The 27,602-nt window shown below is 41.4% G+C and overlaps 1 protein-coding gene across 3 annotated transcripts in view; it reads left to right on the top strand.

Annotated features, from left to right (window-relative positions):
• NUB1 (negative regulator of ubiquitin like proteins 1) overlaps nucleotides 1-26,351 on the top strand; it is a 35,181-nt gene extending 8,830 nt beyond the window's left edge. For all 3 annotated transcript variants that reach the window (XM_045006654.1, XM_045006657.1, XM_045006656.1), the window contains 12 exons: nucleotides 1,369-1,427; nucleotides 3,104-3,174; nucleotides 5,816-6,010; nucleotides 11,041-11,129; nucleotides 12,598-12,704; nucleotides 13,497-13,683; nucleotides 17,706-17,813; nucleotides 18,022-18,174; nucleotides 20,004-20,150; nucleotides 22,655-22,756; nucleotides 23,527-23,719; nucleotides 25,622-26,351. In XM_045006654.1, coding sequence (XP_044862589.1) covers nucleotides 1,369-1,427; nucleotides 3,104-3,174; nucleotides 5,816-6,010; nucleotides 11,041-11,129; nucleotides 12,598-12,704; nucleotides 13,497-13,683; nucleotides 17,706-17,813; nucleotides 18,022-18,174; nucleotides 20,004-20,150; nucleotides 22,655-22,756; nucleotides 23,527-23,719; nucleotides 25,622-25,785 — 1,575 coding nt within the window. In that variant the 3' untranslated portion in view covers nucleotides 25,786-26,351. The remainder of the gene's footprint in view (nucleotides 1-1,368; nucleotides 1,428-3,103; nucleotides 3,175-5,815; nucleotides 6,011-11,040; nucleotides 11,130-12,597; nucleotides 12,705-13,496; nucleotides 13,684-17,705; nucleotides 17,814-18,021; nucleotides 18,175-20,003; nucleotides 20,151-22,654; nucleotides 22,757-23,526; nucleotides 23,720-25,621) is intronic.
• Nucleotides 26,352-27,602: the final 1,251 nt, after the last annotated feature.

Raw genomic sequence — 27,602 nt, 5'->3', positions numbered from 1 at the left:
CTCATTTTATAGACACACCAGTTGCAGCTCCATAGTTAAGGCTGAGTTCTGCACTTTAAAGCAGAGATTCAACCTCTTGTTTTATGTACAAAGAACAATTTCACCCTCTGTTTAAAAGAGAGAACATTTACTCAGTTTTCTGAATGAAGTTACTTTTGCAAGATACTTACTAAAAAAGGAGTCTTTCTTTAAAAACATTTAGCACCCTCTGTCAGACTTTTTTTTTTGTTCCAAATGATCTCAGCTCAGGTATTATCTACAAAAAAATTGTTTCTTGAATAGATCTAGTACAATGGGTAGATTTTTTTTTTAATTAAAGAAGTTAGAATTAATCTTCATGACTGAAAGTTTATCATTCAGCAGAGGCTGGACAATAATCTCCATAGAAATTAACAACAAACTCTTTGAAAGTGGCTGCAGTTTCCTATTTTTAATGTGATTGAGGCCCCCGGTTGCTCTTAGGGGAGCTTGCCTGCATGGGGAAATTCACTGATATAATTATGCAGCTATAAAATTATACCACTGTCATTATATTGGCATAATTCCTTTTATTAGTCCCTAAACACTTTTATTCTGGAATACATAGTGATATAGTTTCCCTGGTGGACAGACCCTTAGCAAAGATGACCACCACCTCCATTCAGCAACTTTGTGTTTCCTGACTGCTGTGGAGTGGGTCAAGATCACTTCACTCCCACTGATAACAATAGAAGGTAGTTTCCATCGCTGCTGAGGGCAGTCTGTGCTCTTATTTGTATTGATAATAATGGTGTCCATTTTGAAAGATGCAGTACTTAGTGTTTCTGAAGGAGATTTTTTGTGCTCGCCTCTGCTGAAATATAAATTTTTATGAAAAATATTTTGGGGGGTAAACCTTAATGGTAAGACTTTGAAAAAAAACCTGTGCATTGGAATAGCTCTACTCAATGGGGAATGCGTTATGGGTACAGGGTATGCACCCTAAACAGCCTTAACTCTGCTCTGTAGCATCGCTGTGAGGAAAAACAATCTAATATGTCTTTATCTGATCTGGGATCACAAACATTAACAGGCTTTTATTATAATCTGACTATTCTGTGGCAAGACAAAAAAAAGCAGAGTTAAGGTTGAGTGCCTTAATTGTGATTTCTATAACTTGTTTGAATTTGAGTTAACCATAACTCTGAATTTCCTGGCTTTATAATGATTATTTTGGGATAATTACAGCATCCCTGTAAATCATTACTATGTGTATTCTAAACCTTAATGCTATTTTAACATAGTTTTTGTCTTAAAATAAAGAGAGAAATTGTGGCTGCTCAAAAGTAGTTAATTAAGAAAATGCCCAAAGTACCTGGATACTATAACTTTTAAAAATATTTACACTAGACCAGAAAAAGCTTGCTGGAGACTAAATTGATCATCACTGGCGAGGAACTAAGATCCCAGTAAGTATAATCTTTGTTTTAATTCCCCTTTAAATGGTTAGTGTCCTCTTTTGGTTTCGTGTCACGCTTTTACATAGCACTTTATTACAGTATGTTCTAGATCAGGGGATCTCAAACTTTCATAGGGTGGAGCACATCTTGATAGAGTAACAAAGAGTCCCATGGCACTTTATAGACTAACAAATGTATTGGAGCATAAGCTTTCATGCGTCTGATGAAGTGGGTATTCACCCACGAAAGCTTATGCTCCAATACATTTGTTAGTCTATAAGGTGCCACAGGACTCTTTGTTGCTTTTTACAGATCCAGACTATCACGGCTACCCCTCTGATACTTGAAATCTTGATAGAGTGTGTCTCATGGACACATCTTGTTTATGAGTACATAACTTCTCTGTAGTTACTATGGCAGTTGTTTACATGGAAAAGTCATGTGATTTAACATGTAGAAACAAGGTGAAGGGTTAGCACCACATGACTTTTAAGCTAGTTCTCGATGAACCACCATCATGTGTTTAATAGGCCATTAATGGCCCACGGACACAGTATGAGAATTGCCACTCTAAATCAATAACCAACTAGAGCTGGGATAGGCAACCTATGGCACGGGTGCCGAAGGCAGCACGCAAGCTGATTTTCAGTGGCACTCACACTGCCTGGACCTTGGCCACCGGTCCAGGTGGCTCTGCATTTTAATTTAATTTTAAATGAAGCTTCTTAAACATTTTAAAAACCTTATTTACTTTACATACAAAATAGTTTAGTTATATATTATAGATTTATAGAAATAGACCTAAAAACGTTAAAATATATTGGCACGCGAAACCTTAAATTAGAGTGAATAAATGAAGACTCGGCACACCGCTTCTGAAAGGTTGCCGACCCCTGAACTAGAGCTTCTGAGAGTACAAAGTGTTTTCCTTTACAGTATATGCCATTTATGGATGCCTTCCAACTACTTGGTCTATCCTGGCCAATTTCCTGGCTGCTCTGCTCTCCCCTTCTCAATACCTTAGGCGTCTGTTTTTCTGGGTTTATTGATTTCATTTTTCAGGGTTTATTTTTAGCAGTTTTTTGAGTTTCTGTTAGAAGCCCCAAAATCAGGTTTTTTGGGGAATCTCTCGTATATACTGTAATGAGTAATATATATTATATACACTACAGGATATATTATCTAATGAATAGTAAATATTCTTTGCAATGTTCCCTATTGCAGTTTAACACGTACTGTTTAAAGCACACTATGGAACCTTTAGTGCACACCAGCAGGGTCTGTGTGGACCAATTAATGAGCAACATATTAGTGCCCTGTAGTTTGCATCACTGTTTCATGTAGACAAGCCCTTAGATACAAGGACTGATTACTAATGTTTTTCCATTGTTTATTGGATAATTTTGTTTTCTTTTTATTGGGGGTGTTTTATTGCTGTTTATTGATTAAAATCTAAAATAAGAAACCATATCAATATTCTATCCTCTCCTCACCTGATATGGTGAATTTGTGTGCAGTTACTAGCAATGTTATTTTTATCTTCAAGCAGACTCATAGTAGAAGTTTGAAGCCTGTTACAAATATGTAACATTTTCATTTTTATTGCAATATGTTGCCAAAATATTTCATATCAAAATGAGACAAGAAGGTATTTATACTTTGGAATTAACTACTTTATTTCACAGGATTGCACAGATGTATGGATTTCAAGAAAAATGTATCAAAATAATTATAAATAAGAAGCAGCTTGACCTTGGTATGTATCGCCAATTGAATATATGTTATTTTGTAATTATGTCTTTCTTCGAAATCATCTTTCTTGTAATTTTGTCAGTCACAGAAACAATATTAATAGCAGGGAAATAAGAGCTAGATCGGTTCTCAAACTGTGGGTTGGGACTCCAAAGTGGGTTGCAACCTCGTTTTAATGGGGTAACCAGGGCTGACGTAGACTTGTTGGGGTCCAGGGCCGAAGCCTGAGCCCCACCGCCCGGGACTGAGTGAGGCTCAGGCTTCGGCCTCAGCCCTAGGTGGTGGGGCCAGGTTACAGGGCTTCGACTTTGGCCTCCCCCGCGCCAGGTCAGTGGGGCTCAGACTGACTCACCCCCGCCCATGGCAGCGAGGCTTGGGCAGGCACAGGCTTTGGCCCCCCCTCCTGTGGTCATGTAGTAATTTTTATTGTCAGAAGGGGGTTGCAGCACAATGAAGTTTGAGAACCTGAGCTAGACAATAACAGCAGTTATATTTGTTAGGTTCTACTCTAAAGGAAGTCTGAGATATTGTGATGGTCAAAATCAAAGGAGAGAATTATGGAAGAGGACAAATTTATGTGTTTTAAAAGCTCAATGTACCACATTCTCAGATTTAAATCACATAATTTACCAAAACCTCATGCTGTAAAGTGACATGTTCTAAACTTTTCTTTATCTTTACCATCTTTCTTGATTTGCAAGACATTTGTATGAACAGAAGCTTTGTTTTTACAAATTAACTTTCTTCTGTTCTTTATTAATTCATTCATTGATGTCCTAAATTCAGTGTCTAAAACACATTTAGCTACCTTGGAAGAAATCATGATGTAAATGGAGAGAAAGGATGGACCAATGGTTAGGGCGCTAGCTTGGGCCATCAGGAACCTGGGTTCAGTTTCCTGCCCCCTTCTCTCACAGACTTCCTGTGTGACCCTGGGCCTTAGTCTCTCAGTGCCTCAGTTCCCCATCTGTGAAACAGGGATAAAAGCACTTTCCTACCTCACAGGGGTGTTGTGAGGGTAAATACATTTATGTCTTCATGTCTGACGAAGTGGGTATTCACCTACGAAAGCTTATGCTCCAATACGTCTGTTAGTCTATAAGGTGCCACAGGACTCTTTGTCGCTTTTTACAGCTACACACTAACATGGCTACCCCTTTGTTATATTTAAAAAGATTGTCAGATGTCTGACGGGTTTTCCCCTGGGGTGCCACTTGGAACTGGGGTGCCACTGAGTATGCTTGACCCACCAGCCTGGGCTCCCTTTACACGGTACTGATGAGGCAAGCCCCCCCCGATAGGCTTCAGACTGCACTTAACCGGCACACACACACACATGACCCTGCAGCCATAACTCAGAGGTTGTTTGTAGCATCCCCAGGAAGACTTTTCAGTGGGTGATTATCATCTTCAAAGACCTATTGTTTTCCCTAATGGCCCTTCTCAATGGGCCATCCAGACTGTTTGCATTCTGTCCAGTGGGCGTTCCTCAGGTGTAAACACATTTGTAATAGATGCATAGACAATATTCCTAATTTCAGATACAAAAATGATATATGCATACAAATAAGACAATCATATTCAGTAAATCATAACCTTTTCAATGATACCTCACATGACCTATCTGGTATAAAATATCAAAGTTACGCCATATTCATATCATATATATATAACAACATCTCTATGAAGAATATGGGGGTGTAGTGTGACAAGATGTTCAGATGCTACAGTAATGGGAGCCATTTGAGTATCTTAGATACATAGACAGATAGACAAACACAGAACTGTCTCATCATTTTGGTACCAATTTTTCCCCCGGTTGAAATTATTAACTGTTAACTTTATTGGGAGAAGGAATTAGCCCTGCATGTTTTGAGTAAAAGAACTAGGGCGTTTTAAAATATGGAAGCTTTGGGGGATACAGACCTGATCCTGAAAGATTCTGAATGCCTTTAATTCCCACTGAAGATTTTGGTAATTGAGGGTACTTAGTTGCACATTGCATTAGTCAGTACTTGAGCCTTTCAGTTTAATATTTGAACAGTGCAACATGAAATATAAGACATTTCTGTGAATAATAAACATATCCATACTTAGGCTAGCTAGAATAAATGTATAAGGGGTATCACCCATCACATTAGAGGACATAAGCCAACCACTAAATGTTGGCTTAGGAAAAAGTACCAGATCATGCAAGTGATAATATGGAGGAGCTGTATTTAGAGGGCTGAGTTACCCCTGTGTGCTTGTGAGGGGAAGAAAACTATTTTGAAGTGCTAGTACATTGGCAAATAGTTCTACAGTAATGGAGGGTAGAGGGAGTTTAGGAAAATGCATTGTCTTAGGGCTTGTCTACACTGGCAATTAACAGTGCTGCAACTTTCTCGCTCAGGGGTGTGAAAAAACACCCCCCTGAGCACAGTGCTGGAAGCTACACCTCCTGTGGAGGTGACCACACAAGGCACATTAAAGCGCTGCCGTGGCAGCGCTGTAGCTTTGCCGGTGTAGACTAGCCCTTAGGTGGTTGCTCCTATTGAAATCTTCCTAGCAGGAATAGCTGTTTTATAATGTTATCTGGCAGTACAACATGAAATGTACTGTCTTTGTAACTGTAATTTGCCTATTAATCATGCTCTGTTTTTCAGGAAAAACACTTGAAGAGCAAGGTGTAACACACAATGTAAAGGTCATGGTGCTTGAGCTAAGACAGAGTGAGGAGGATACCAAAAAAAAAGTTCAGGAAGAAGAAATGCAACATGAAGAAGAGACCATGAAGGAAAAAGAAAGAAAGGAAAGGATGAAAAGAACTAAAAAGGGTTTAGAAATACTGGCAACGAGAGGTACGGGGTTTTTATCCTTACATGCAGTAGAAGACAGCAGTGTGAATTAAAAAAAACAACACTTCTATCTTAAAGAAAACAAGGCAAAGTGGAAAGATTAGTACTTTGGGTTGTGATCTAATCTCATCTAAACAAGGTCAGGCCTTGTCAGTACTTGGATGGGAAACCTCCAAGCAACCCAAGTGCTGCGGGAAATGGACTAGGTGATTCATTCATTCCTAAATTGATGCTGAACAAAGCCATTGTCATGATCCTAGGAGGCACCATGCTACTTCTGTTTGATCTTGTGAATCTAAGGGTATGTCTACACTATGAAATTAGGTCGAATTTATAGAAGTCAATTTTTTAGAAATCGATTTTATACAGTTGATTGTGTGTGTCCCCACTTAAGACCATTAAGACCATTCACTCGGCGGAGTGCGTCCACAGTACTGAGGCTAGTGTCACTTCGGGACCATTGCACTGTGAGTAGCTATCCCACAGTTCCCGCAGTCTCCGCCACCCATTGGAATTCTGTATTGAGATCCCAATGCCTGATGGGTCAAAAACATTGTCGCGGGTGGTTCTGGGTACATGTCGTTAGGCCCTCCCTCCGTCTGTGAAAGCAATGGCAAACAATCATTTCTCACCTTTTTTTCATGGATTACCCATGCAGACGCCATGCCACGGCAAGCATGGAGCGCACTCAGCTCACCATCACCGTACGTCTCCTGGGTGCTGGTAGATGTGGTACTGTATTGCTACACAGCAGCAGTTCATTGCCTTTTGGCAGCAGACGGCACATTACAATTGGTAGCCATCATCGTCATCTCCTGGGTGCTCTTTTAGCCAACTTCAGTGAGGTCGGTCAGGGGCGCCTGGGCAGACATGGGTGCTCCTGGCAGACCTCGGTGAGGTCAGCCAGGGGCGCCTGGACATAAATGGGAGATGACGATGGCCAACAGTCATACTGCACTGTCTTCTGGCGAGCAGCCAGGAGATGATGATGGCCAGCAATCGTACCGCACCGTCTTCTGGCGAGCAGCCAGGAAACAACGATGGCCAGCAATCGTACCGCACCGTCTTCTGGCGAGCAGCCAGGAGACGACGATGGCTAGCAGTCGTACTGCACTGTCTTCTGGCGAGCAGCCAGGAAACAACGATGGCTAGCAGTCGTACTGCACCGTCTGCTGCCAGCCTAAGATGTATAAGAGAGATGGAGTGGATCAAAACAAGAAAGATTTGTTTTGTATTCATTTGCTCCCCCCTCCCTCCCTCTGTGAAATCAACGACTGACAATCGTTTCGGTGAGGTCTGTCAGGGGCACATTGAAAAGTTTAATGGAGATTCAGTCCTGCCTGGAATAGTGGGGGGAGGAATAGCCTGCTAAACCCAGGGTTTTGAGTTCACTCCTTGAGGGGGCCATTGTGTGTGTTTCTCCTTGATGCAAACCCACCCCCTTTGTTAATTTTAATTCCCTGTAAGCCAACCCTGTAAGCCATGTCATCAGTCGACCCTCCCTTGGCACTGCTGCAGGTCCCTGTTATAGCCTCTGTCTTTCATGCCCTTGGAGATTTTTTCAAATGTTTGGACATTTCATCTATTGTAACGGAGTTCTGATAGCACGGATTCGTCTCCCCATACAGCGATCAGCTCCCATACCTCCCGTTCAGTCCATGCTGGAGCTCTTTTGCGATTCTGGGACTCCATCATGGTCACCTCTGCTGATGAGATCTGCACTCACCTGCCCCTTGCCACGCTGGCCAAACAGGAAATGAGATTCAAATGTTCACGGGCCTTTTCCTGTCTACCTGGCCAATGCATCTGAGTTGAGAGCGCTGTCCAGAGCAGTCACAATGGAGCACTCTGGGATAGCTCCTGGAGGCCAATACCATCGAATTGCGACCATGGTACCCCAAATTCGACCCGGCAAGGTCGATTTCAGCGCTAATCCCCTCGTCGGGGGAGGAGTACAGAAATCAATTTTAAGAGCCCTTTAAGTAAAAAAAAAAACGGCATTGTCGTGTGGACAGGTGCAGGGTTAAATCGATGTAACGCTGCTAAATTCGACCTAAACTCGTAGTGTAGACCAGGGCTAAGGTATTAAAGCCAATAAATCGGCCAGATTCCAGTTTGTGCTATTACATTCTGCCCACTTGAAAATTGGTTTTTCCAATTCGTTATAGTATTCTTCTTCAGTTCCTGTCTTAAAAGACCTTGTTTGTATAATGCTTGTGTTTCCATAAGAGAGACAAGGTGGGTGAGATAATATCTTTTATTGGATTAACTTCTGTTGGTGAGAGAGACGAGCTTCCGTGCTTACACCCAAATTTTCTTCAGTCTGGGAAATGTACTCAGTGAGTCATAGCTGAATATAAGGTGGAACAGATTGTTTAGCCTAAGTTGTTAACACATATTTCAAGAGGACCATTCAAGATGAAGTGATTCCATAGAACATTTTGAGTTTTGAGAAAGGTACTGTATGAATCTGTTGTTAAATGGGGCATTTGAAAGTTAAGATACTGACAACTCTGGAAACGTGTTTTGTATTTGTTGCAGAAATAGCTAGTCCAGAATGATAAATTGTAAGTTGTTATGCCCTTCTCTGTCAGTTACCTCTGTTATGACCATAGGTGGCCGTGATTTCACTGTGCAAGGTAGTTCACTTATCATTCTGGTCCACAGTGAGGCCATTCTCTTCTCCATGAATTTTGATGGAGACTGCTGGCAATTGTGGACCAAGTTAAAGAAACAGTCAGTTTGAAAGTAGTCATTTTCAAAATGTGAGTTAAGAGTAGTTTCAGGCACTACACCTGCCCAGGATGCCCTTTGTTAGTTTGAAGTTTTAAAAATGTTTTTAGTTCCCTAGTTTCTGCTTGAAAGACCCACAAATAGAAAACTTAACTGAACTATTCACTAAAGTCCTGTCAAATGTAAAAGTATACAAACAAGTTTCCTCTAATCTTCTCTTACAATGGGTTGCTTACAGTAGTATTAGGTTGTAACAAAAAATGTAAGTAGTTGGAAATGCCCCTCTGTATTGGGCCTGTTAGGCAACTTAGATTTCAGTTCTTCAGTAAGCTCTTTGCAGGTAGATCTCTGCACCTGCATAGACCCTCATAAGCTTAGTTCCAGAAATACTGAGCAAGTATTGTAGAACAATTACAAACAGTCATTGTACAGTTACTCCTGGGGGAAATTCTGCGCCACTGCACAATGCAGAATTTTCCAGAAATGAATGTTGTGCATGCAGAATTTCCTTCCCCTCCCTCCCCCCCCGAAATGGGCTGCAGTGCTGCTAGGGGCCACTGGACTCGGCAGAGCCCAGTTTGCACATAGAAGACACTGCTGGGGGGAGGGAGAGGGAGCTCGAGGGTTCCTGTCAGCTGCAGTTCCCAACATGCCCCGAGGGAAGGAGAGGGTGGCATACAGCAGTGGTTCTCAACCAGGGGTCTGAGGCTCCCAGGAGGGCCGCAAGCAGGTTTCAGGGAGTCTGCCCAGCATGGCTGGCATCAGACTTTCTAGGGCCCAGGGCAGAAAGCCAAATCCCCGCCACATGGGACTGCAGCCGGAGCCTCCCGAGCTCCACCACCAGGGGCTAAAGCTGAAGCCTGAGCAACTTAGCTTTGTGGTGCCCCCAATGCTGTGGTGCCTCAGGCAATTGCCCTCCTTGCTACCCTCCTTGCTAACGGCGGCCCTGGCTATTATATGCAGAAAACAGTTGTGGCGCAGGTGGGCCATGGAGTTTTTATAGCATGAAAAGAAAAGGTTGAGAACCCCTGGCATGCAGGAAACTGCAAGCCTGGGACCAAGATCAGGGTCTTTCTCCCTCTAGATCCCTGGGCTCTGCAGGGGAAGGGGGGCCCCGCAGCTGGGCTGTGGGAGGGACAGGTATCTGGGCTTGGGAAGCCTGGTGGCTGGGCTCTGTCGGAGGACAGGTGAGGGTATCTGGCATGGAGGGGCCACTGTTGGGCTCTGGGAAGGAGAGGGTTTGGGGATATTGGCTGGGAGGGCCCGCAGGTGGGCTATGGGGGGAGGGGTTGTGGGCTGGGGTGGAAGGATGGGGACAGAGAAATAGGAACTGGGTTGTCATAGGGGTTTCTTTAACTCTACTCCCGGGGGAATTTTTGTGTGTGTCTGTATTGTTACAGACATACTTGCTGACAGGTATTTTCAAATAAATTACCAAAATAATTGAAACTGGCATGATTATGTAGTGTTCTTTTGACAAATAAAATTCACAGAATTTTAAAATATTGTGCCCAGAATTAATTTTTTGGTGCAGAATGCCCCCAGGAGTATACAGTGCAGCACTAGAGTATTGAGGGTCTATGGGAAGACTTCACTGGGTCCATTGGCAGGGCTAAAGGATCAACCCACACAGCTCGTTGCTGGATTGGGGCAAGTTAATGAACATGAGAGAATAGGAGGGAGTTGAGAACCCAGTTGCCTGGGTTCAAGACAGTTACAGGACAGAAGCTTTGCGTATCCGGAGATCGCAGAGCTTTCCCTGGACGGCATTGGTATATTGGCAAAACATCTTTTCATGTTAAGTCAAACCAAAGCAAATAAGAAACAGATCATTGGGTTGCAAGCACCAAAGGGAAACTGAGGGAAACAAATATATTTAGTTTTAGTTGAATAAACCATAGAGAATAAAGCTAGTTATTTTGTATTTCACTGTAACCAGTCTATTAAGTGAAATGCATTATGCACCATTGGAAATGCAGATGTTTTCCTCTCCTGAATAAGTTCTTTACAGCACATACAATTTAGAATTTCATTCAAAAACTCAGGCTTGAACTAAGGAGAAGCCCAGATCCTGCAAACAATTCCATGAAGGCTATTCATGGATCAGATTTCTCATTGCACAATTGGTGCCATAATAGAGAACTCTCTCTGGAAGCCACATACATTATTCTACTTCATTTTATTTACAGTTTTTCTTAACAACATACATATCGATATGGTTTTAAGACCACAATCATACTTTGTTATTACTGTTGAAGGCATTGATAATGAATCAATGGACACTCTTTTTTTTGTTGCAGAGGATTATTTAGATCCAGATACCACTCCATATCTGGATATAGCTAACCAAACTGGAAGATCTATCAAGATTCCTCAGCAAGCCAAAAAAGTAAATATAACATTTAAGGAAGATATTATTTAGTGACCTTCTAAATAATCTTCACATGTGATACTTTAAGTAGTATATTGAAATGGTCAAAACTGTTACTTAAACAACCTCTGTAGGTGCCAGCAAAAACTGATTGCTTAATAGAATTGGTCTTCTGATAAAGGTGAAGCAGAACTGTGCTCCAGTACATTTGGGAATATTTTGATGGTCTCCGGACAGCCAGTTGTCTAACGTCTGTGATTTCTTGTAGATTCTCTTGTAAAATGTGTTTGCATTTTGTCTTCATGCCTGGAGCTATACATTAATTTATGTATTTTACACAGCACCTATTGTTGTAGCTTCTGGGTGTCTTAGAACAATATAAAATAATTTCTTCATTAGATCTCAGTCAGTTTAAATCACAAGCTACAGGAAATGTGCTAATAGTTAACTCAAATCTAATTAAACAAATATGTCTTCTTGTTTTGTGCCTGGAAAGTCACCAAGCCTAGGTTCTGGTAGACCATTAGAATGAGATAATTTCACATCTGAGAGCCTTCAACTGAGAATGCTTTGCTACTGGTCCTGGACAATGAAACTCCTGGAACCGACAGCAAGAGCAACTCATTAGATCTTGACCGCTATGGCAGAACAATAGAGGAAGAGACAATCTCTTAGATAACTAGATCATTCAGAAATTTAAAAATCAAAACAAACACCTAGAATCGCACCCAGAAGCAAAGAAGTAGCTAGCATGCAGCACCAGTGGAATGGGTTAATTGTGACCTGATTTCCTCACATGGTGCATAATGCTACTCTGCCCCAGCTGATATTCCAGTATACTTTACAAGGGTAACCCCAAATAGCATATGTACTGCATGTTCTGATGCAACATTGCAAGAAATGGAAAATCACCTTAAGGATTTTATTCAGTGCTGAACACAAGATGTTAAAGGCACAGGAAGAAATCTTGTAGAATGTTTAGATAAAATAGTTATTTATGATGCCGTTCATTGTCATAGTGCAAGAACCAGAAAGTTTTCAGCAACATTCACTGTCATTTAGTTTAGTAGAATTGAAAAATTAGGATGAGATTTTTGGCAAGTGACTCATGGGATTTTATCACCTATTTGGAAATAGTAAGGTTAGTTGGTTATTTGTAAACACTGGCTGGATGCTGCTGTGTATTGTTATGCTCAGTAAGAGACTTATCCTGTTTATGAGTAAATTCTTGAAAACATATTTAGGGTTGCACTTTAAAAGTAAACGCACAGTAAGGCAGGTGAAATATGTCATGTATCAGTAGCAATCATTGTTTTCAATAAATTGGACAACACATGGGTAGATGGGTGGGAAGAAGCATTAAATGATGGGAGATAAAATGGCTTGATGGAGTGTTTTTTCCATGGACAACAAATAATGTAAGTTATATTTATTTTTAATTGTGAACATAATAAGGGTTTAATATCTTCTTAATCCATTTTCATAGTCCCTTCTGTTAGCTATGGGTTATCATGAAAAAGGCAGAGCATTCATGAAGAAAAAAGAATATGCTGTAGCTCTGCCATTCTTGCTGGATGCTGATAAACGCTTCTGGTAAGAACCTTTCTGAATTGTCATGTGACTTTTTAAGAGTACCAACCAGTTATGAGAACAGCATAAGTCATACCACACAGCGTACGTTTTACATCAGTGGTTTTCAACTTTCTGTCTTTTGCGGACCCCTAAAAAATATCAAATGAAGGTGCGGCCCCTTTGGAAATCTTAGTCTGCAGAGCCCGTGTTGAAAACCACTGTTCTATAGTAACGACAACCACTATTTTACATGGTATTCTTCCACAAGCATGCCACTAGTGGGCAATGGTTGATAAAATTGCTTTAGTCTAGTCTAATGCAGCCTCCTTTGGTGTCCAAAAAAGTGGTGGTCTCCCGATATGTTTCTGATATGCCAACACGTTCTGAGGGAATTCCCAAGGAGCACAATTTGGATCTTTACATGCCTCCAATGAGGATAATTGGTTTCTATACCCTCCCAAAAGGTTAGGGTGTTGTAACTCCACTATACTTTTAAAACTGCAGTATCATATGTAGAAACAAGATAAAGTAAAGATAGTGTAGATTTAAGTCAAATGTAATATACCATAATCTGATATACCAGGGACTCTCATGACATGAGAGCAGAGCATATTATTTTGATAAATTAAAAAGTAATTTTGTATGTTACATTTATATCAGTGTGATGGTCAGACTGTAGAAATGTTCGGAATGCACATGATATGTGCGTACACACTCACACACGTTTTCCTTTTCACATTGTCCTGTCCCAGTTCTTCAACACAGTAGGGAATGAAGAAGCAACTTAGTTAATATTTTATTGCTGTTTTGCAGTGATTGTGGCAATGAACTTCTGAATACAGTTGATAATTATGCAGTGTTGCAGTTGGATATAGTATGGTGCTACTTCCGCCTGGGACAGCTGGAATGCCTTGATGATGCAGAGAAAAAACTCGCCACAGCCCACAAGTGCTTCAAGAGGTGTTATGGGGAAAACCACGAAAGACTTCTCACAATAAAAGTATGCTGGCATGATTTTACTGAAGGTGGCTTTGTTTTAGCAAATATTCATTCATTGTTCCAGTATTTCATAACTTTTTTAGGAATGTAAAGTACTCATATGTCCCCTTTAACCTTTACTTTTCACTCTTTCCAGATGTGTAATTGTCAACACTGTAAAAGCATTGGACATGCATTGTGAGAATTCAACATAGCTGCTTTCCCCACCCCACTATATTGTTAATGACATTTTCTTCAAACTGCATCACATTGCTGTCTGATGGGGAAATAATGTTACCTGGCTAATTCAGTATATATATCACCTATGTTGGAATTCCTTCATAGATATTACATATTTAGGGTGACCAGACGTCCCAATATTATTGAGATCATCCTGATATTAGGGGCTTTGTCTTATATAGACAGCTATCCCCCACCCACCCCCCGGTCCCGATTTTTCACAGTTGGTATATATATTTTCACTGAGTTACATTTTGAACATGCACACTGACAGCTGTCTAGTGGATAGGTCATTGGACTGGGACTCAGGAACATAAGAACATAAGAAAGGCCGTACTGGGTCAGACCAAAGGTCCATCTAGCCCAGTATCTGTCTACCGACAGTGGCCAATGCCAGGTGCCCCAGAGGGAGTGAACCTAACAGGCAATGATCAAGTGATCTCTCTCCTGCCATCCATCTCCATCCTCTGACGAACAGAGGCTAGGGACACCATTCTTACCCATCCTGGCTAATAGCCATTTATGGACTTAGCCACCATGAATTTATCCAGTCCCCTTTTAAACATTGTTCTAGTCCTAGCCTTCACAACCTCCTCAGGTAAGGAGTTCCACAAGTTGACTGTGCGCTGCGTGAAGAAGAACTTCCTTTTATTTGTTTTAAACCTGCTGCCTATTAATTTCATTTGGTGACCCCTAGTTCTTGAATTATGGGAATAAGTAAATAACTTTTCCTTATCCACTTTCTCAACATCACTCATGATTTTATATACCTCCATCATGTCCCCCCTTAGTCTTCTCTTTTCCAAGCTGAAGAGTCCTAGCCTCTTTAATCTTTCCTCGTATGGGACCCTCTCTAAACCCCTAATCATTTTAGTTGCCCTTTTCTGAACCTTTTCTAGTGCTAGAATATCTTTTTTGAGGTGAGGAGACCACATCTGTACACAGTATTCGAGATGTGGGCATACCATGGATTTATATAAGGGCAATAATATATTCTCAGTCTTATTCTCTATCCCCTTTTTAATGATTCCTAACATCCTGTTTGCTTTTTTGACCGCCTCTGCACACTGCGTGGACATCTTCAGAGAACTATCCACGATGACGCCAAGTTCTTTTTCCTGACTCGTTGTAGCTAAATTAGCCCCCATCATGTTGTATGTATAGTTGGGGTTATTTTTTCCAATGTGCATTACTTTACATTTATCCACATTAAATTTCATTTGCCATTTTGTTGCCCAATCACTTAGTTTTGTGAGATGTTTTTGAAGTTCTTCACAATCTGCTTTGGTCTTAACTATCTTGAGCAGTTTAGTATCATCTGCAAACTTTGCCACCTCACTGTTTACCCCTTTCTCCAGATCATTTATGAATAAATTGAATAGGATTGGTCCGAGGACTGACCCTTGGGGAACACCACTAGTTACCCCTCTCCATTCTGAGAATTTGCCGTTAATTCCTACCCTTTGTTCCCTGTCTTTTAACCAGTTCTCAATCCATGAAAGGACCTTCCCTTTTATCCCATGACAGCTTAATTTACATAAGACCCTTTGGTGAGGGACCTTGTCAAAGGCTTAGGTTCTGTTTCTGGTTCTGCCACTGGCCTGCTGGGTGACTTTGGACCAGTCATTTCATCTCTTTGTACCGAAGTTTCCCTGTCTGGAAAATGGGGGAAATTATACTTCTCTCCCTTGTAATGAGCCTTGATATCTATTGACATAAAATAAAGGTGGTGGTGGTGGTGGTGGTAACGTGTTGCCCTAGTTCTTGATCAGAATTTGAAGACAGTGTTCATATAAATTGGTTAGAGGCTTCTGAAAGTACTGCTTGAAGTAGTATTAAACAGAGGAAAATATTTTTAAAATGTAATTGTTACCTTAAAATTGGTCTCACATTTTGTAGCTTTCTTCTTCTACTCCAGTCTTGAATTATTTGAGGCCTGGCATCATGAGTTTAAGAATAAAGGAGTAGTCTTTCACTGCAGCACCATGGTTAGTCACACAGTTTTCATTAACAAAGGAAACAAGGCTGAATCTTCTCTCAAAAACACTAACCCCAATACACAAGCATTTAGCAACAGGAGACTGATTCTGCAGGCTTCAAGGGGGTTTATGCAGGCATTAAAGATCATAGAATCATAGGGTAGGTCTACACTTACCTGTCGGGTCGACGGGCGGCGTTCGACTTCTCGGAGTTCGAACTATCGCGTCTAATCTAGACACGATAGTTCGAACTCCGGACGCGCTCCCGTCAACTCCAGAACTCCACCACCGCGAACGGCGGTGGCGGAGTCGACGGGGGAGCCGCGGACTTCGTTCCCGCGGCGTCTGGACGGGTGAGTAGCCCGAACTAAGGTACTTCGACTTCAGCTATGCTATTTGCGTACCTTAGTTCGACCCCCCCCCCCTTAGTGTAGACCAGGCCATAGAAGATTAGGGTTGGAAGAGACCTCAGGAGATCATCTAGTCCAACCCCCTGCTAAAAGCAGGACCAACACCAACTAAATCATCCCAGCCAGGGCTTTGTCAAGCCAGGCCTTAAAAACCTCTAAGGATGGAGATTCTACCACCTCTCTAGGTAACCCATTCCAGTGCGTCACCACCCTCCTAGTGAAATAGTTTTTCCTAATATCCAACCTAGACCTCCCCCACTGCAACTTGAGACTATTGCTTCTTGTTCTGTCATCTGCTACCACTGAGAACAGCTTAGCTCCATCCCCTTTGGAACTCTCCTTCAGGCAGTTGAAGGCTGCTATCAAATCCCCCGTCACTCTTCTCTTCTGCAGACTAAATAACCCCAGTTCCCTCAGCTTCTCCTCATAAGTCATGTGCCCCAACCCCCTAATTATTTTCGTTGCCCTCCGCTGGACTCTCTCCAATTTGTCCACATACCTTCCGTAGTGGGGGGACCAAAACTGGACGCAATACTCCAGGTATTGGTGGCCTCCAGGTACTGGTAGCCTCACCAGTGCCAAATAGAGAGGAATAATCACTTCCCTCGATCTGCTGACAATGCTCCTTCTAATACACCCAATATTCCGTTGGCCTTGGCGATGAGGGCACACTGCTGACTCATATCCAGCTTCTCATCCACTGTAATCCCCAGGTCCTTTTTTGCAAAACTGCAGCTTAGCCAATCAGTCCCCGGACTGTAGCAGTGTATGGGATTCTTCCTTCCTAAGTGCAGGACTCTGCACTTGTCCTTGCTGAACCTCATCAGATTTCTTTTGGATCTGTTAAGGTGAACAAAAGTGTTCTTTTGGATCTTTGGCTCTGTTAAAGTGAACTCTTCCAGCAGGAGGATAGATCAGGAGAACCTTTCACATAATGTTGCGATGGGAGAAGATACTCTTGGGTTTTTTAATATATTTATTTATAAACATGAGTATCGTGTGTGTGTGTGTGTATGTGCGTATGAAATGGATCCAAAAGAGAATCAAATTTGAAACTTTTTAAAAAGTTTCTTCAGTTTTTATTTTAATTTTATATAAAATGGTTTTCTTTGCTTCGTAGTCTGTTTTCCATAGCATAGTGCACTATGTAACAGGATTTAAATAGCTTTTCAGACCTCGATCCTGTTGTTGGATCCCTGCACCTGTGTGGAATCCCACTGACTTCAGTGGGGCTCTGCCCATGTGGATTTGACTGCAAGAGCGGGTCTAGTGTCTGTAACTTTCACATGCAAAATCTGTAATCCTTTTAGAATGTAAAGTTTTTCACCTGCTTGTTGAGTGCCATGACAATTAGCATCGAATGGACTGATGCTCTGTTATATGCTAACTTTTTTCTTTATTGAAAATTTCTTTAGGGAAGTTCTGGAAGTGAGAAAGTTTTATTTCTAAGGCTTTACCTCCTTCAGGGAATAGGAAACTATCATAATGGCAAAGGAAAAGAGGCTTTTGAACTTCTTCAGAAGGTAAGGCATTGCACCGTGCAGCACATCACATTATAGGAACTCATTTGGAAACAGAGCTCACATGTTTTGCCTGATCTTGCATTCCTCCTCTTCTCTATCCCCTCTCCTTCCCACCCCCTCCCCCACCCACAGGGAATTTGGGAAGGGACCTTTAATATATATGCCAGTGGTGGAGTCTATTTGATTGTTCTGTTCTTTCTACATATAGGCAAATGGTTTGTATCAAGAGCTCTCCATAGATCCTGAAAAAATCAATAATTTGTTACTCCTGGGATTCTCTGCTCAGGAAGCTCGTCTTGGTCTACGAGCTTGTTATGGGAACCTGGAGGAGGCTGCCAGTCTTATTACCAGCAGAAGAGAGGTACAGTGCTGGGAAAGTATTAAACAGGCCCTTGAACAGGTCTGAGTACTTATGTTCCAGAATGTATATCTTACGTATGTATTGAGACAGGAGACAAAGCCAAGGGCTTCCATCAATTCTGCATTGGTATTCATGGTGAAACTGAACAGTTTGCCATATGTTGTTGCAAGTACGAAATAGAAATTGAAAATTCTAAGGGGAAAATTCTCTCCCACCTGGCACAAGTGTGCAAGGCCTGAAGAAGTAGAACTGCCATGATATTGAAGAGGTACACGAAGATACTTTGCATCAGTTTTTACCACTTAACTGTGCTCTTTGGGAGCACAGCTGGGGAATCCCAGATTTACCAGCCAAAACTCCCATTTCAGGGTTAGCTGGTATGACAACTCAGAGGCTGCAGTTGTGGCCACAGAGTAGCTACTCACACTGCTGCACATTTTGGCTTTGGATTGGGAATGTGGGGGAGAGGAATATTTGCTTTGTAAGGGAAGGGGGAGGATGGGAATTTGGCGCAATATCTTTCTAATTTTAGACAGTTATTTAAACATTGATACAGGAGTAGTCGAGTGGAAAGGGACTGAGCTGAACTCCTTGGTTAATTTGCTGGCTCTGATACTGATTGTCCAACCGTGGGCAAGTCACTTGACTTACCTATGTACCCATCTGTAAAACTAATAAAATATCTACCTCACAGGGATTTTAATATACTTCATAAACTCAGGCCTGATCCTGAGAGAATCCAAATCATAAAAAAAGCAAACATCATTCTGGGATGTATTAGCAGGAGTGTTGTTAGCAAGACACGAGAAGTAATTCTTCCACTCTACTCAGCGCTGATTAGACCTCAACTGGAGTATTGTTTCCAGTTCTGGGCACCATATTTCCTTAAAGATGTGGACAAATTGGAGAAAATCCAGAGAAGAGCAACAAAAATGATTAAAGATCAAGAACACATGACCTGTGAGGGAAGATTGAAAAAACTGGGTTTGTTTAGTCTGGATAAGAGAAGACTGAGAGGTGACATAACAGTTTTAAAGTACATAAAAGGTTGTTACAAGGAGGAGGGAGATAAATTGTCCTCTTTAACCTCTGAGGATAGGATAAAAAGCAAAGGACTTAAATTGGGGGGAGGGATAGCTCAGTGGTTTGAGCATTGGCCTGCTAAACCCAGGGTTGTGAGTTCAATCCTTGAGGGGGCCATTTAAGGAACTGGGGTAAAAATCTGTCTGGGGATTGGTCCTGCTTTGAGCAGGGGGTTGGACTAGATGACCTTCTGAGGTCCCTTCCAACCCTAATCTTCTATGATTCTATGAAATTGCAGCAAGGGCAGTTTAGGTTGGCCATTAGGAAAAACTTACTAACTGTCAGGGTTGTTAAGCACTGAAATAAAATGCCTAGGTTGGTTCTGGAATCTCTGTTATTGGAGATTTTTAAAAGCAATTTAGACAAACACTAATCAGGAATGGTCTAGATAATACTTAGTCCTGCCAGGGGACTGGACTAGATGACCTCTTGAGACCCCTTCCAGTCCTACCATTCTATAATTCTATGGGCACAGTATGGCTACAAAATGGTGAATTAGGATTACAAAGTTTGCTAGTGTATATACAACCTTATATTGGAGGGGGGAATGTCTCTAAAGATCATTGAGCAGCACAAATTTGTTTAAAAAAAGTTTCCTTTCTCCCTGGAAGACTTGTAAAGATTAAAAAAATGTACAGAAGTAACCATGTATGCATCTATCAAAGAAGTAATGGAGCCATCTTCTAGTCAAAAGCTGACAGTATTCATATACAATACTTTGCTTTGTAATGACCCTGCTTTTATAGGAAAAGGCACAAATAAGGAGAGAGGAGAGAGCTAAGAGGAAGAGGAGATTGGACGATATAAATACCTTGAAAACTATGGGCTATTCAGAGCGAGCCGCTAAAAAAGCACTTCACCGGGCACAAGGAAACTTGGACCGAGCCTTTCAGGTAAATCACTTTCAAGACTGGAACTCTCATACAGTAGACCTTTTCCACTGGAAGCCATAGAAATACAGCTGCCAAAAATGCGTTTTCTAGACGTTTTCTTTTTCTCTTATTGACTCACTCTCTAAACTGGTGAATCAGGCTGTCATGCTGTGTGGAGTGTCCCATGAGCAAGAATGCCACCCTTGAGCAGTGTGATAAGAAGCAGGGCACAAACCCCAAACTGGTTTTGAGTGCTATATTTAGATTTCACCAACAAGTAACAAGTATAAACTCCTCAGGCACTGTACAGCCTTAACGTGGAGTCACAGACAGTCCCCTTGGCCATGCTGATCTATTTTGCCCCCCAGGCAAGCTTGACTTTGTGATAGATGGTCACTTTACACAAAAGATCACAAAATATTCAGGTTACTCCTAGTCCTAAAGGACCAGTCACTTACCCCAAATCAATTTGCATCTTGGATCTCACACAAAGAGAACGCTTGTAGCCAGCCCTGTAATGAACTAACTAAAGGTTTATTAACTGGGGAAAAGAAATAAGAGTTATTAACAAGGTTAAAGCAGGTAAGCATACGCACACAAATAAGATACAATCTTAAGTTCAAAAGGTAATAGAAGCTTCTATAATAAAGAAGCTTTTATTCCATTGGGGGTAACCCAAGCCAAGCAGCTTGGGGATCTCTTGTTTATGTTTAGGAATCTTTACCACTCAGAGTCCATAAAAAGACCCTAATTCCTTATCCTTATTCCTTATCACGAATTTTTATCCTCACCTCCCTAGCGTTCAAGCTGATGAGACAAGTGCTTCTGCGTGTAACCTCTTCATGAGTGGGTTGGGGGAGCAATCGACAAAATCTTTGTTCTGCAGTGGCCAATTTGGATTCAGTAGGCCTTCCTGGTGGGCAGTAGATAACATGTGTAGGAATCCAGCGTTTTGCATTAGTTGAAGGTTTTTTTTCTCCTGTTTGGTGAGTTACGTAGTTTCTGAACAGATATTTTACAGTTACAGAGGAAACACTGAAGTAGCACTTTATAGCGTGGGATACAGATAGTATAAGTAGGATTAATACATGCAGCATTCCATAAAGTCTAAACATATCCTGTAACAATTATATCTGTTTAACTGTAGTAACCCACATTGGTCAGTGTTCAGTGGGGCTTGGGCCCTTGGCATGAGCTGGCACATGGTCTGCCAGCATCACATAGACTAATCCTTTTTTTAAACACAAATGTTTCTTTATATATTTACCAAGATAAACACCTGTCCCAACTTCTAGACACTTTTACAAAACTTCTAGAACACAAGGGATACAAAAAATAAATTCAGCAGGCTAGTCTCATTCACATATCAAATATTAACTTGCTAAAAGACTAAAATGCACTCCTGCCCCCAACATACCAGCCCTCATCCAGTTCCCCTTCCAAGAAAGCCCTGAAAGCCAACAAATTATGGCTACTCTGGACCAAGGGGAAAATGAAAAACAAAGTCAGATGGGTTCCAGTTTGAGTGTTGCTGTGGTAGTATTGTACTAGGAGAGGAAGTCCCAGCTAGGTAAGTCACAGCCAACATCTTAAACAACCTAAAAACTAATAGGCAGCCAATGCGGATTCATGGAGCTTAGGACCAGAAGAGGCCAGTTTGGTCATCTAATCTGATCACACTAGTGTCATGTTCTCTCCCTAAAGAAAGGATGACTAGTAGCATTTTTATTTAAACAAAGGCTAATACATATGGGTATCCTGTTTTCTACATGTACTTTACTATAGGACACTAACTTTCAGTTTATGGACATTTCCATATCAGAAAGAGTAGACAAACTTGGACAGAGGTCAGACAAAATCAATAAAAAAAAAGATTTTGGGACAGGTCAGATTGATTTATGTGGAAAGAACACAATAAAATATTGAAACTTAGGCCTGGTCTACACTGGGGGGAGGGGGCCGGGACAGGAGCGAGCTAAGTTGGTCTAAGTTACTCAGCTTCAGCTATGAAAATAGCGTAGCTGAAGTTGATGTACTTAGAGCTACTTACCGCTACTTACCTTCACTGCAGTAGGTCGACTGCCGCCACTTCCATCAACTCCATCTACGCCTCTCCGGTGGAGTACCGGAGTCAATGGGAGAGCACTTGGCAGTCGATTTATCGCGTCTTCACTAGTCTTCAATTGTCTTTTAGTATGTGAAGGGTATAAACTAGATTCCTCTCTCATTGAGAGTAGTACAGGTGGGCAGGTATTAGGAATTCAGGCTGATGATCTGCCTAAATTTCAACAGTGAGATCTGTTAAACACTGAAATAATCTTACAAGGCAAGGGGTGAAAGACCCAAGATACAACATCAGGTATCACAAGATATGTAAGATAAATTTACTCTAGGGAACAATATGGTGAGGTATTAACTACATGAGCTAATGAGTCTTTTCCAGGTTCTGTAATTGTGTGTACATCTCTTTTGAGGAATACTACAACCTTCTAACTTATACTGATCGCTGTCTCTTTCTACTTTAGATTCTTCTTGATGAACCTCAGTTACTCTTGCTAAATGATGATGATAATGCTGATCCTATGGCTCCACACCAGTTTCAAGTTCCTAAGGAAAGTGTTGACCAAGTAAGTTACGTTTTTTTTCTTAAAGATGGAGTGTAGGGTAGGTTTGGGGGTTTTTTTTGAAAAATGAAACCAGTTTATTTCTAAAGGCTTATTTCATCCCATTAGCCGTTTAAACATACCATGATAGATCTTCCTTTGTAAAGCCACAATCATGTTCTACCCCCCTGTCTCTGGCACTCATCAAATCCCCACTGATCTTCACCTACCACTTGGTGCAAAGTCATGCATTCTACTGAGAAATCCTGGGTTGTGAATGCAGATTCTAGAGGCCTTGGGTTCTTCTCCTCTGATATAGCGAAAGTAAAATTCTCTTTTAATGTTCTGGCTCAGAGATTGGAAATATGACTTAAAAAACCAAACCCTAAACATCTTGCAATATTTGGAGGAATCAGGGAGAAAACGCTTTGTAGGCAGCTGCCCTGCTCTAGTGCTGTTCAGTAGTCAGTGTGATGTCACCAACTGAGCACATGCTGGGGTATCTAAGTAAAGGTGGATGACTTAGAATATCAGAGTTGGAAAGACCAATCCCCAGACAGATTTTTGCCCCAGGTCCCTAAATGGCCCCCTTAAGGATTGAACTCATAACCCTGGATTTAGCAGGCCAATGCTCAAACCACTGAGCTATTCCAAAGAGGAGGTCAGTACTTCAAAGAATCAGTAATAGAAGAACTAAACAGGCACATTCAGATTGCTGATGTGGAATACTCTAGACTGTACAAACAAGTCAGTCTCTCAGACTTAGGGGGGTTTTGTTTTTGTATTTTGTTTAGTTGATGTACATGGGTTTTAATCGCGAGTCAGTGGAGGAAGCTCTGAAAGTCTTTCAGGGCAACATCCAGTTAGCTGCACAAACGCTTGCTCATTATGGAGGAGTTCTTCCTGCTGAGTTGCAGCTGTCACCCGAACAGAGCACTCCATCAGAAGAATCCATTTCGTCAAAAGATTCTCCTACAGAGTCTGCAGGTAAGACTTGTGGCATATGACAAATATGGAGGGGAAAATGATTGCTGAATATTGAACATATTGAATGATTACCTTGAATATCTCAAAAATCACTCAAGCTTTTAGTAGTGTGGTGTCTAGTAGATAGATGTTATTAGGAGCAGGCTTTGGGCTGTGACAGTGTGCTGTCTGCCCAGCAACAATAAGGAAAATCAGAGGAAAACAGAACACTTACTAACCAGCTGAGTGCAAGAGAGAAATGCAGTCCATAGCTGCTGGGAATGAAATGACTGCTTTAAAACTGCAGCTCTTTAGCTCTGACATATTTAAGGGGCAGCCTTCAGAAAGGTGGGCTGGGAAAAGTTTTCCTATAAAAGGGCCACCCTACCCTGGAGGGGAGTTAGTAAGGACTGGGAAGATGCAGTTTGGTGTTGTGCCTTCCATGACTTCAGCACAGAGTGTTTGTGTTAGCTTGTTATATGCAAAACATCTGAAAACAAGCCACAGAAATGCTTGTGTGTTTGAATCCCAATGCTGAAGAATCTCTTGCCCCCTACACTCCACCAATAACACCAGCTTCCACCATCCATTTGTACCTCCAAAGGGGAGATGTGGAAGAACACCCTTCCCAAACTACTCCATAAAACAATTATCCTTTCCTCCTTCAAATCCTTCCTTGAGACCTTTCTTCTGTGGAGCAGACAGGAAACTGTTAATGGCCACATGGATGGCCCATGGGACTTGCTGATGTCTAGTTACCAAGCTTTTATTTTTTGTAAAAAGTCTCAGAACAATCAGTCTGAGCCTACAGCTGGCCATTTTAAACCTCTGGTACAACTGTAGGCTTTGTCCTCCTTCTCCCTTCCATTGGAGTGTTTGTTACACCCACCTGATGTGTCTTATCCTAAATTAGATCGTAAGCTCTTCAGGGCAGAAACCATGTCATCTTATGTGTTCGTACAGCGCCTAGCACTAGGGGAGCTCCAATCCTGAATGGGGCCTTTGGGTACTACCATCATGGAAGCAATAGAATGCTATGTACTTAATGTGAGTTAGGGGCAGAAGAGTGATGAAAATGGCACATCCTAATTAAGAGTACACCTCTACCCCGGTATAACGCTGTCCTCGGGAGCCAAAAAATCTTACCACGTTATAGGTGAAACCGCGTTATATCGAACTTGCTTTGATCCGCCGGAGTGCGCAGCCCCGCCCCCTCCCAGAGCGCTGCTTTACCACGTTCTATCCGAATTCGTGTTATATCAGATCGTGTTATATCAGGGTCGAGGTGTATGTCTATGCTTAAAACACTACAGCGGCACAGTATCGGTGCTGCAGCCGCACCACTGTATCACATTAATGTAGACACTTGCTACAGTGACGGGAAAGGTTCTTCGGTTGCAGTAGGTAATCCATCTCCCCAGAAAGTGGGAGTTAGGTCAATGGAAGAATTCTTCCATGCACTGTCTACAGTGGGGGTTAGGTCAGCCTAGCTACATGTCTAGGGGTGTTAAAAATCCACACCCCTCAGAGATGTAGCTCTGAAGATGTAAGTTTTTGGTGTAGAACAGCCCTAAGAGCTGCTCCTTGCTGAGGCCTATCTCAGGGAGTACAAGGACTAGAAATGTTACTACGCCCTGTGCAAAGGAGGGGTGAGAGCTTACATCATCTCTTCTTTTCCTCCCCTCCACCATCTCTCTAAAGTAGTCACAGTTTAACCCCAACTTATTACAATGCCACCTAATGTACAATTAAGGCTTTTCTTACTGCTTAAAAAAATTGGTGCATCTCACCCCGGACATCCTTTGATGCAATAATTTTAAACTAGTTCTCCAGTGAAAGGTTTATAAAATTAGTGCGGTTGGCAAAAAAGAGTTTCGTGGGAAGTGGATTTTCAGAGAAGAGATGATTTTTTTTTTTTTGTAGGTACTTCTAGTTCATCAACGGATGAAGACATGGAAACAGATGTAGTCAATGAAATCTTAGAGGATATTCCAGAACACGAAGAAGATTATCTGGATTTAACTCTGGAAGAGGAAGAACAAGTTATTAAAGAATACTTAACCTATATGCATGAGGAACAACCCTGAAATCTCATTACTCACCATTCAGTTACATGAAATTACTTTGGCTACCTATCACATTTTGGACTCTTGAGTTTGGATTTAGATACCTATATCCTCAAGCTTATCTTTTGTCAAATGCCTTACATTCAGTTCAATTATAGATGAATTATTTAATTATCAATTAATTACAACAGTGCTCAAAATCTGCTTTTTTTTTGGTTTATTATAATTTGTCATAATCAGCATAATGATGAAGCAGAAACAAATATTTTTCTGAAAAACATTGTTTAGTAGAGAGTTGAATATATATTTATATGGGTGTGAAATTAGCCCATTTAATTAATATAGCAAATAAAAGCATTTTACAGCATTTTGCATCATCTGTTTTAAAACAAAATCTACATTTCTAAATCAGAAACCTAGTTAATACATTTATAGAGCTGTCAGTTTACAAAACCAATTTCCTTCTCTTTGAAGTACTGTTTTCCAAAAATCACTTACAGATCAGTTGTGTATGAACTGATGATGTCTTTTCTTCTCTCTGTTCATGTCAGATGTTGCAACAGCGACTAATACAAATAAAACATATGGCGCATCTTGCTTTTATTGAGATTTTTTTCCATACTTTATACATAAAAATATTCTTGTAAGAAAAAGGGCAGTTGGAAACAGCTGGAGAGATCATGCCCCCATCTTTGCCTCAGGGTGATGGGGCTGATTTAAACACTTTTCTGTAAAAATTGGTGGGCATGACGTAGGGACGCATTTTGCAATTTATAATCACACAAATTCTCAACAAAATCACCCTTGAGAGCCAAACGTGACCCGTGGACTATAGATTTGACACTCCTGTCTCTATCTCAATTTTTAGATAATTTAAACATGAGGAGGAAACAAAACACAGGCCAGCTAATAAAGACAGAAATTGGGCCAGGCTCATTTCACCTGTCACTTTGTTGCCTTCAGAAATTTAGCCCAATGTTCCTTCCTAATGCTCTTTATCTTCCTTTTGATTCTGACACTGAGCCCTCTTCGTTCTGGTGCCCCTCCAAATGCAACTGCTGAACGGAGATGTTCCGTTTTTGAGATCTGTGGTGGTGCTGTAGCCCTACTGGGCTCATGAGACTAGAGAGACCACATGCAGGAGGCAATAGCTTTTCCTGGCCCAGCTTCTGTTGGTGAGAGAGACAAGCTTTCAGGCTTAAACAGACCTCTTCTTAAAGTCTGGGAAACTGAAGAGCTCTGTGTAAACCCAAAAGCTTGTCTCTCACCAACAGAAGTTGGGCCAGTAAAAGATATTACCTCCCCCACCTTGTCTCTCCGTTTTTGAGAGGCTATTTTGGAACAGAGAATGTGGTATCCTATTTTCATTAACTTCATTCAATCAGTAGAGGGACCCAAAGTCCCATCCATTGTGTCAGTCCATTTAAATGGCCCTACTTCAATGAGGAAAACAGTGATTGGGAAAGGAGGGAATATGACAGCAACATGTGTTCATAGTCATCTGTATCTAAACCCAGATGAAGCCCCTTCAAAGGTTAGTTTACTGCCTAAGCTGTACACACAAGTTATTCAGGGATCTGTTAATTGACATGTGATGGAATTCTAATGAATTAGCCTTCTATGGAAAACAAGGACAGTGGGACCCTATGGTCCTGTTAGAACAAGGAGGAAACATGGAGCTATAGTTTGGTCCACCAGTATAACAATCTTCAAATTCCAGTATGAAGCATATTTATTTGATTTAGTACAAAGATTTCTTTTAGTCATGGCAAATATGGATCAGCTATTACAGCTCACAGCAATGATGCAGACAGTAGTAGTATTTGTGTGGCTTTAAT

Source organism: Mauremys mutica, chromosome 2 (assembly GCF_020497125.1).
Source record: "Mauremys mutica isolate MM-2020 ecotype Southern chromosome 2, ASM2049712v1, whole genome shotgun sequence".
NCBI classification, from domain to species: domain Eukaryota; kingdom Metazoa; phylum Chordata; order Testudines; family Geoemydidae; genus Mauremys; species Mauremys mutica.
This window is presented reverse-complemented; position numbering and strand designations above follow the sequence as displayed.